At 38.9% G+C, this 11,586-nt stretch overlaps 1 protein-coding gene across 1 annotated transcript; it reads right to left on the bottom strand.

Moving 5' to 3' along the window:
* Nucleotides 1–1,123: 1,123 nt before the first annotated feature.
* On the bottom strand, nt 1,124–6,002 carry stx3a (syntaxin 3a). The gene is made up of 10 exons (XM_076147822.1): nt 5,973–6,002; nt 4,622–4,696; nt 4,390–4,489; nt 4,153–4,227; nt 3,950–4,020; nt 3,315–3,423; nt 2,544–2,617; nt 2,187–2,321; nt 1,823–1,933; nt 1,124–1,201 (listed from the first exon to the last, which is right to left on the bottom strand). Exons 1-10 carry the CDS (start codon nt 6,000–6,002, stop codon nt 1,124–1,126), a joined length of 858 nt encoding a protein of 285 aa, XP_076003937.1.
* Between the last annotated feature and the right edge of the window lie 5,584 nt (nt 6,003–11,586).

The following is an 11,586-nucleotide window of genomic DNA, read 5'->3' as shown; positions in this document are numbered from 1 at the left end:
AGAAAGAGATAGAGAATCTAGTGTACCGCTCCTTGGCCAGGCCCACGTATTGACAAAATTCCTTCAATTCATTTTGATAGATCCCTGTTGACAGTGATAACAATGGTAACTCAACCCATGACATGAAAAAGGCTAGTTGTATGGCAATAAACACACACACACATATATATACACACATTTATTTAAAATGAAAGCAATTTTTGCAATAAATAAACAAAACCAAAACCTGAAACAGCAAGGAACCAGCCACCCCCCAAGGCAATGTCATTGTAATCAATACTTTCACACTGTTGTCTGTCCATCAAATAATTCTACAAATGACTTCTAATATATTATACATAATCTATTAAATAGCATGGTTTCCACGGCAACACATAGATAGCAACTAATGTAGAAAAAACTGACACTTGCTTTATGTCTCAATTTGTGTGATAATGTAAAATGCGGAAAAAAACTAGCTGTTCCATCCTACTTTATATGTCAGCTGTGTTTGATTGCACACACTAAGCTTAGTTCACTTTCCAATCCATTGAAATACATTTTGTCCATAAAATCAATACATAACAATTATTGCAATTATTGGACATTACAACCATTGTATCTCAAAGGCCACATTTACATCCAGCAATAAAATGTGAACTGTATTTAAATAAGGAGAGCCATGTTAATGCCAGTTGTAAATATGTGCAGAATGTAATGCAATCTGTCGGACCACATACTTGTGATATGGGATACGTGTTAGTGTAACATAGATAGTAGTAAAATAACAAAGATCAATAGGTTCTATGCTAGCCTTTGGAGAAACAATATGGGAAATTTGTGTAAATTATGATCAAAATCAGATCCATTAGAAACTGGTAGGTGTGCAGCTGTTATGAAGAGTCATCTTTGCATCGCTTTAAGAGCTTTCAAGAAAAGAGAATGGATACTTGTCCAAGTTGAATTTAATTAACATTCAGTTCCCTTTATCTAGCTATTGGAACTCTAAACTAAATCTAAGCGCTGATTTCTCTCTTATTTTGAAATGACTGAACTGAAAATGAGATGATACCAAGCATTATTTTCTGGCCATCCAGTGCTGGTTTGTGTAGGTTCACCTTGTGGGTGACCTCTGTCAGGCTAGTTATTTGAAAAAGCTGTAGACAAAAGAGCCAAGGATAAGGGCCAAAATCACCAAGCAACAGAAGATCATCATTTGTTTCTAGAGAATATGAGAAAAAGGACAGAGAAAAAAATAAAGGCAGCAATTAAAATACAGAAGACAACTGAACTAAACATAATAAAACATCCTAGAACACAATGCACTATTGTGTAGTCCTTCAGAACTCTCTTTTCTACTTCTGAAAACTTGTTTAGTACATCCGTTAATGTCACACATCCATTGTGTCCAGCATCAGTGCATAGCACATGGAAGAGTCCATTGATGCACTTAAGTGGAATAAGACACGTCTGAGAAATCGTGTGACACTTCCAAAATACAAGTTCAGGGCTTGTATTTTGGACATTATTACCACTGTGGACTGGAAAAGTGTTAGTGTAGTTTAATATGGGTGAAAATGTCAAGTTGCATGGACCAAGTTTTAATTGTCTGCAGCAGAATGGAAGGAGCAATGCTCTACAATATTCCCAGTGAAGGGAAGGGTCCGCTACAATATAATATATTTGAAGAAAGAAATGCAGTATTCCACAAACATGTTAATGGTGCATTCATAAAATTAATTGAGTAAACGTAATGTGTTTGTTATGATACTGGCCAGAGAGTGAACACTCAAGTGTTAAGAGGGGAAATGGCTTCAAATCTGTTCAAACACTCCCTACTTACCCTGCGAGCCTCCTGCTGAAACTTAGCCGCTTTCTTGGTGTCTGCCACCGCCCTCTCCACGAAGCCAACTGACTGGTCCATATTACTCTCAATTCTGTCAATCATGCCACCCTGGAAAGACATGCGATGTAAGTTAGCAAAGTATATACGGTAGAGACATCATGTCATCTGATGGTGGAGTAACTTCTATGCAAGAAAATTCTGCAGCCATGTTGCCTGTTTGTGAATGTAAATCTCCTAAACATTTTTTTTAAATGAACTGTATACCTGCTTATATGATCATGACTTCTAGGGAGAGTTCTCCTGCAATGTTTCTAAACAATGCATTTGTTTTTCCCCTTTTATCTGTCATGTGTTTGGGTACCTGGTTTTCAACCAGCACGGCGATATCGACAAACATGTCATGGAGCTCCTTGATGCTGCTCTCCAACCTCATGATGTCTTTGTGACGAGCTTCAATCTCATTGAGAGCCTGCTGGTTAATCTTCGAGTCCATGATCTGCAGAGGGCGTTAAAGTGAAAGAGAGAAGATGACGAAGAGAGAAGAAACACCCAACATCACCTGACAATTTCATCCAACACACGTCCAACACGTCACCACCACTAACCATGGCCTGCGTACAATGAACAGAAATGCTTTAATGCAGCCTTTGTATGGTATTGTCTTAGTGTGTCTCCCTCTGTGCATGTGCATACACATCCATACAGTCTGTCCTCTTACCCCAGCAGTGAACACAGCTGCATTGCCTCCTTCTAGCATCTCATCCAGTTCCTCATCGGTGGTTGCTTTTCCAGCTGTGATAGACAGCAAGCACAAATGTCCAAAGAGGGTTTTAACACTATTGTCACGCTGTCATAGCGAACTACTACCACTTAGGTGTGCTTATAATGTCTGTGCCCCTAAAGTAAAACACATGAAAGCCCATAAAGAATATTCAATACACTAACTTTGACAGGAAACAGCAACAACAGGAAAAAAAGTACTTAAAAAGTTATTGACGTGATTTGTGTTCAAATGACATTATGTATATATAGAATAAGACTCTTATCAAACTATGATTTCTGGGTATAAATATCCTGTTAAATAATAATGATACATTTTCACCCTTTGCAAAGCTTTCAGGAGCAAAACATATTATTCCATTTACATTGCTATGTCATCTATGACTCACACTTCACACGGCTAACAATACCACAAAGGACATGTGAGTAGTGAGAAAATGGCTGTATATAAACATTCAACATCATTTATCTATCTGCAAGTAGTTTTACATCATGATCCATTCTATCTTTATGTTTCTGTACTGATACATTTGATTGATGTTGAATCTGTTCATGGTTATGTTTTTGTCTTGGATATTACGAGCCATGTCAAAAATTCCTGTTACTCTGTGACAGACAATAAAGCTTTTTGAATCTTGAATACGGCTGCTAAACAGATGAAACACATGTGTCATGTAACGACAGTACATTATAAGCAGCTTGGACTCACTGATCTCCAGCTGTCTGGCGATTCTTCCTTTGCTTTTGTCTCTAAAGTCAACTTGAGCTTCGTTGTACCTTGTCATAACCTCCACAAACTTCTTGGCCAGAATAGCATGCTGTGGGAAAAAAAGTGACTGAGAAAAATGCTTGGACATAAAACATATCTGACTGAGGATCAGGCCTCACCAACGTCCTGTATCTGACACTGACTAATGCATTTTGGCTGAATGGTTTGTTTTCCAGTCAGAATGTGGAGGCCTTCATAACAACATTAGGATGTGGCTCTCAAACTCTTCATCATGATAGTAAATATATAATTCTACCTACTTAGGTGTAAAATTTTAAATATTCCACCAGATTAGGTTGGGGCTAATTGGATGAGACTTGCTGACTTTGGGAAGTACAATGAATTGAATATAAAAAATGTACTAAAGCGACAATCATAAAGTGGATTTGTGTGGATCACCATTCAACTTATCATTGAAAGAGACACCTGGGTTACTTTGCTTAGCCTGTTGGATCCTTACCTGGATAAGTGGTAAGAAATGTATATACTGTATGTACTAGATTGATAAGCAATTGTGTTAGCAAGTATGTATACAGATCGCAATCTGGCAGTGGAGATCACAAGCATCTTCTGACCTGTGATTTGCGTATCCTGAGATCAGCTGATGCCCTATCATCTGTGTTTGACTCCAGCTGTTGCTCGATGCCTGTCTCAAACACACAAACACACACGCACAGGGAAAACAAGTTGCTCCATAATCTGTGTTTGTGATAGGGCTCTGTGACTGCTGTTGCCATTCATGAAGTTGTGGTAAAATAGCATAGAAAATACAACTGACTCTTGAGTTTGTTTCGTGCATTGTTGGCTGACTTCTTGATCTCAGTGGTGAGGCCTGCAACATCATCCTGAGTCTCTGAAATGATTGAGGGAAGTGTGTGGGATGTGAAGGGAACAAGGTAGAAAGAGATACAAAGACAGAGAGAGAAGAGAAACAGACATTTCTACAACCACTACCTTACTGCAAACACAGGCTTTTGTGTGTGTGTATGTGTGTGTGTGTGTCAGGAACAGTTACTCTGCTCAGACGTAGGGGCAGACAAGATGGTGGAGTAAAGTTTTTTTATTTCTGTGATACTCCCGTCAATCTTGTCAATGCTGCCACGGATGTCTTCGATCTAAGAGAGAGAGAGAGAGAGAGAGAGAGAGAGAGAGAGAGAGAGAGAGAGAGAGAGAGAGAGAGAGTGTGTGAGCCAACAAATCATTCTCTTTTACAAATGAGACGGACAAAGAATCCAGAAAGAGAATACCTGGGCAAAGAAATCATCCATGAACTCCTGGTTCCCCACAGGAATCGCAACGTCATCTCCCACCGGATCACTTTTCTATTACACAAACACACGTATACACAATACATACATGAACACTAATTTTAAAAAGTGGGTAAACTGAACAAACCTTTAGCTAATAAACATACTTGGCAAAGTCACTGCAGGTTCTAACATTCCAACCAAGACTACCTGTTACCTACTGGATGAAGATCAGCCATAACCATGTTGCAGTGTTCAACAAATGGTTCAGGGGACCTATAGTGATCCCAAGAAAAACCCTTAACTAAATGTTCAGGGATATTTCAATTGAGGGACACAACGGCTGTGACCAACACTGGAAACAGAGATGAACACTTTGTAGTGTATCTGCTGCTGGCTTTGTGTTGCTGTGTTTCTTGATAATATTTTGTATATTTTGGTTTGTTTTGTTTCACTGCTGCTCTGGGAAAAGCAGGTTGGGTAATGTAAAATAATTATTATGTAATAAGGCTGGACACAATAAGCTTAGGCTACCTTGTTCTGCTTAATGTTTTGTTATAATTGTTAATATTATATATTTTTTCTTATTTGGGAAAATTAAATAATATTATTCAAACACCTTTGTAAGTTACGTATTGTATGTAATTGACTGGAAAAAAAGAAACTAAACTAACTCAGTGAGGAGTGGTGGGAAGAAGGTGTCAGTCACTCATTCATTCAAGCTTATACACTGTTTTCTCAAGTTCAGATGAGGCAGCTCCATTAAATTCTATACACAAAGAAAGAGTGACAGTTCCTGCCAGACTAAGGTTTGATTCACTGGTACAGGTACAGTCTGTGATGTGTAGGTGCAGTCTCTGCCCAATGAGTCAGGTGTGCTGGGTGATATTGGGTACCTATCTATGTTTAACTTTAAAAAAAGCTATAATGCTGATTGTTATGCCATCTAATACTGTTTTCAATTGAAAATTCTTTGCAAAAAATGATTGAATACTACTAATAATCATAGTTATATTATTTTGTGAAATAATTACATTCATGGAAATGTTTTTATAACCAAGTTCCTGGGCTACACGTAAATTTAGTAAATTTGTTAGCTGGTCACCACCTTTGTTTTTGAATGAAAGCTATCTATCTATCTAATAACGGTGGAGCTGCTGTCTTGTGAGACCAAATGAAGAATACACATGTCAAGCCAATGAACCAGCCAAACTTAAATCCTTCACAGAATGCACGTACAGGCTGTGAGCACGCAACATGAAGTTATATCCTTGAATAAGCTGGAAGTACTACGACTACAAGGCCTATGCTAGCAACAGGTGCTCCACAGAGAATATGACATTCTACCAACCTCCTTCAGCTGTGCCAAGCGATCCTTCATCTTCAGAGGCTGATGTCTTCAAAATAATGAATAATTCAATTTCGGTGTTGAAACACAGACTAAATGACACGTGAAGATTGATTAAGTATAGAGTTGTTAGGTATTTGTGTCGAAAACAGTGTCAGTGTATGTGTGCTCAAGACGGCAATGTCCAGTCTAACCTGAGGGCCACTAAGCCTCTATCCTCTAAGAACGGATTAGAGCAATAACAACCCCCACTCCCTCTCGGGCTCTCTCTGTCTTTTGAATTACCAGGATACTCATTTAATGCAGTGATCCACATTGAATTAATTATATCATAATTTAAAACTAAAATAACACAATATATTTATTCTATAATCCATATATTTATTGATGCCGATATGATTCCAGTTTTGACACGTATACCATACACAGAGTGTAACTTTGCATTGGACTTATGGAATTATATTGTGTATAAATCCGTGCAAAAATATAAACAAAATACTGCTTCAGCCTGAATCCTAAATATGATATTATTTAGGATTCATACTGCAGCAGTATAATGACCCAAAAGATACCACAAAGGTCTGCAAGAAGAACTGTATTTGAAGACCAATGAAGAATGCTGACAGTCATGGACTTTCTTCTAATTTGTATTCAATTAGGAAATAGTGCAAAAAAAAAGCATTTGCACTCGAGGTCTCAGACATTTGGACCCCAGTGTATGCATACAGTATGAATTGAATAATGGAAGAAGCGTCTTCCATAAGTTATTACTATGCTGAAAAATCCCATGTTCAGCTGTTTGGTGATATTGTTGAATTGATACCCTTGATTTCATCAGGTTGTCCCTGTGCTAAACCACCAGGTCAAAAACTGTACATTTAAATATCACAAAAACACAGAACTCGTTGAGCAGTTTTAGATTCTTTATCTTTATCACGCGTTTCAAATCACCAGCAGGAGATGGTCCTGCTAAACACTGATCCTCACTCTGACATGCTTCTGGCACAGCGTCGGCATAAGAAACCTCCAGCACTTAGGAAACGTTGCTGTTGCCACTCTGGATCACACGGTTGACGTGTCTGACAGCTTTGCCAACTTCATGTCTCTGCTGCCCAAGATCAGACTCTTAACAGTTGAGTACAGTTTGACCAATAAAACTTCATCCATCACCTTTTCTGAATCTTCTTTCTTTCATTTCTTCATCATTTTTTTGTTGTATATCTTTATTGGAGAGCATTTGATGTGACAGTGAGCATACACTTATGGGACATTTTTAAGATTGTTTTTTGATACAGAAAGAGGTGGGAGAAGAGAGAGAGAGACAGAGAAAAGAGATGTTGGCTGGGAACTGTGGAGTGTGATACACACGTGGATAAAATGTATAAGGAGATGAGGAGGCGGTGACCCTGGCCATAGGCTTGTACAGTCAGGTTGTTTATAACAGCGTTGTTGGAGATAAATAATTGTGTTCAGTGTCAAAGTAAAGGTTGTGAGGCCATCTTATCCCACTACTGCTAGTCTGGTCCGTGTGTGTAGTGCATTTCCATGTACAGGTTATTAATCTATTATCATTATTATTATTATTTTTTTTATAAACATACAGGAGGGAAGAGATGCAGAGAGTTAGAGAGAGAGAAATGAGAACTGAAACCCTGAAGAGAACCAGGCTATGTAATGTTCAAGTAAATTAAAACAGTAGGGTGACAAACAGGGCAACAACAGAAAGCCACGGCTGCCGAAGGTTGTGTAGAAATTACATAATAGTCCTGGATGACATCAGTCTTGTTGGTTCGATGATCTCATAGGTACAGGATGATGTCATACAGCAGTGCCGGCAACTACAGATCGCATCATAGGCTGGGGTGGGAGAAAAAGAAGGACATACAACAAAACTATCCAAAAAAAATGTAATTACTACAATTTCTGGGGAACAGAAAAAAGAGAACAGAGAGATAATTGTGGTTTCAACACAAAGCAGAGCAGTGGTTGTCAAAGCAGTCTTTTGTCAGTATGGTTTTTCAAAATTGATTCATGGTCAAAGGCGTGTTTTAAAAATGTTAGTTCTTCACATTGTAGTGGTTGTTTCACATTGTTTTAAGTAGAGCAGGATGGATAAGAGTGATAGAAAGATGGATCAGAATGGGAGAGGGATAGGACATCAACGCACAAATAAGAAGATATTGTAACCGAATTGGTATTGGAACACCCCTGGCCCAATTATGGAAACCAGTGTCACTGTGAAGGTAATTTTCTGTTTCAATTCTCTGTTTAGGTACGGGGAACACAGGGCGTCAGGAGTCATAACAGCAGGTCTACATACATACAGTATATATGTATGTATGTATGTATGTATGTATGTATGTATGTATGTATGTATGTATGTATGTATGTATGTATATATGTATGTATGTATACATATATATATGAACTCCAGAGACACGTCCTAGAGCGAATTGAGTTTACTTCAGAGCAGGGACTGGCACACTGTAGAATAATTGCACAAAAGATAATCAGAGATAGATCAATGGTCACAATTGTCAATTTATTTACTAGGTAACTTCCGTTGCCAATTACAACAAAATCTGTCAGTTAAGACAAAGTACAAAATACCACACAGGTTCCCAACATAACATAAACAAGTAATTACAGGATCTTTGCCAAACCAAACAAAGGATCATAAAATACTCTGCTCTGGTCATGACAAACCTGTGACTATCTCATAATATGTGCTGAGTGTGCTCATCACAGGATGGATCACTCACAGAGAACTGTGGGGACACTATTTTAATTGTACTGAAAGTATCTGAGATATTTACCAGTCGTTCTAGAATCAGAGTCTTCCATCACTACACCTTTGTTGCTGACATTTTCATAAAGAGGGTAGAACTTTATATTTATTTTTGAGTTGTCCTGATTAGTACGTTTTATTTCTTAAAAAGAAAAGATATGCATGTGAAAACGTAAAAAAGATTTGTGCTCTAACTCTTGATTGTAGCTGAAGTGGTGTCACATGATGACATGAGAGAGGGAAGAGAAATTGTATTCAAGTAGTTAATGACACACACAGATGAACTGGGATAAGGCTGTAAGGGTGTAAGGGTGTAAACAAACTGAAAATCAAAGTCACTGAATGAGAAAACAAGGAAGGTTTCAGAAGCTTACACCTGTTAGATCCCGACTCACCCCTGTACAGGAGGTACTTGGACCCGTTTATAGGGTCTGAGCTCACAGTTCACTTGGCTTCTGGAAGCCTGTTTAAGCTCGTGGCGAGGAGAAACGCCTAGCCTTCTCACTGCCTACATCTGAACGTCTACCCTGCTTCCCTTGGCGAAGCACCCAACCGAGTAACCGATGTTTATATTTTAGATTGGCCAGAATAACCTATAAGAACGTTTGTTAGTTACATAATCCATGTAAAGGGTGCCACTTAAAGACAAGAAATTTAGTTAACAAAGAAGTTCAAGTGTAATCTGTAAATCATCGCAAAGGCATACCTCTACCCTTTTGTGACCGAACAATATACATTTCATGTCCATGTCACAAAAAGCTGTATGTTGCTCACTGGTCACACTCATACATTATTCCCTATTAATTCTACTTTCCTGGTTATTTTTAATCTAGTATTTTAACAAACAATCTAAAACTGCTCAACAGTTTATTTGAATATCTTTCATTATGAATTTTCCGTTTTGTTTGCTCTCCTGTGATGCGTCCCAAAAAGCCACTACAGCAGCAGCAGACAGATGGGTCTTTAGAGGAAGGTGCTGTGGATGATGATTTCCATCCAGGAATCCACTTAGCAATGTTTGTTGAAAACAGTCTTGTCACCATGTCCATAAAGTTTGGAAGCTTCATGCAACTTCAAGCAGAGAGAGACAAAGGCAGGAGGAGACTTTGAAGCAGGAGCTGAAATTCAGTGATTCAATTCATCAGATCACACTACTCAAACTGGACCTAGAAGCCACAAAGGTCAGCACAGGTCAGCGACCACTACAGACTCCCGGGGTGCGATCAGGAGAACAAAGGTTGGATTCAGATGATTTGCCCTTGCTAACGGGAAAGGCCACATGTGCTTTGTTTCCATGAAATCTGCCAATAAAGATCTAGGACATGGACCTGTTGAAGACAGCTGTTCATGAGATTCCTGTTGAAGATACCCCCCAAGAACTGTATAGTGATGAAACCATTTTTCATTGTTATGATGATGTGAGGCAGTGGCTCAGTGGGTAGTGCTTCCGCTTGGGAACCGGAGGGTCGCCGGTTCGAGCCCCTGCCGAGGTGCCCCTGAGCAAGGCACCAAACCCTCAATTGCTCCCCCCTCTGCGAAGGGTGGTAATGTAAGTCGCTTTGGATAAAAGCGTCTGCCAAATGATCGTAATGTAATGATATTTGCCAGCTCATGCCATTTTATGAGACACATGTAGAGACTGAATCCAGAGCCACTGAAGAGTAGTAGTTGGAGAGGAGATAAGAACAGGTGGACCAGTTGCCATCCAGCCGTCAGAGGAGGATGTTGAGGTCCCAAAGCTAGCAGAGGATAAGATGACAACATTGTTCTCTAACAGAAGAATGGTCCCACTTTATGTTCCAGCAAGAAGGGTCAAACAGGGTCTAATATCTGATCATTTTGTGGTAGATAATGGTGCTGCACACTGCTGTAGACTGATGAGGGAAAGCGGTTTGCAGTGAGTGCTGAGGTTATAAGAGTAGAAGAGACTATTCCATTGTGAGGTAATTTAGTCTTCATGAGCACATACATGTGGGCAGGGGTGAAAGTAGATTGAAGTTCTTCATGGAACTACTACCCCAACCATCATATTATTCTCCTCCCACCTCCAGCTTCATGCGCAAATGAACCCACACATTCAGCCTGTATGGTGTCGAAATTGGTTGACATCATGTACAGCAAATGACTTCTTCGAATGCTAGCTCTCCCATGATCCGGCCACACTGTATCAAAAGGAAATGCCTTTCAAAATATTACACAAATACAAACAAACAAATCACAATGGCTCACATTGCTCAATATGGAGATATTGTGACTGACATTGTCAAAATTCCCCTTGTACCATTGCTAATACAATGAGTAAAAAGACAGTGTTGGCAATATTGAGAATTAATAGCGTTCCTTATGATGATGATGATGATGATGTAAAACAATATTGACATGTGACTTTTCCAGTGTTTGACTCTACTCATCTAGCAAGTATAATGCAAAAGAGGACAGAGAACTGTCACAAAGAATAGAACAAAGTGCTACAGTGCCCTTACTGGGGTTGCCAACTATGTGACTCTATTTACGTTTCAGGCCAATACTACCGCAAGCTGCAATAATGCTGTTGCACTTATCCCTCCTCTCCTTTAAAAATCTGTATGACATCAATTATTACATAAGTGATTGGATAGCCCAAAATCAATACAATATCTCAAAGGTCTTTACAGGCCCACACATCAAACTAAAATCAATCAATCAAACCATACTAAAATACTAACAAACTCTTCCTGTTTTGTGTTTGCTGTTCTTTCTGCAAATAAGAAAATAACTTCCAAATCCATGTTACAGATGAGTGTGTTATATCTGTGAATAACTGTGTTTCTAAATGAAAACTCAGAGAAA

Source organism: Genypterus blacodes, unplaced genomic scaffold (assembly GCF_046128005.1).
Source record: "Genypterus blacodes isolate CSIRO-AG114 ecotype Tasmania unplaced genomic scaffold, CSIRO-AGI_Gbla_v1 ptg000039l_1, whole genome shotgun sequence".
Classification (NCBI taxonomy): domain Eukaryota; kingdom Metazoa; phylum Chordata; class Actinopteri; order Ophidiiformes; family Ophidiidae; genus Genypterus; species Genypterus blacodes.
This window is presented reverse-complemented; position numbering and strand designations above follow the sequence as displayed.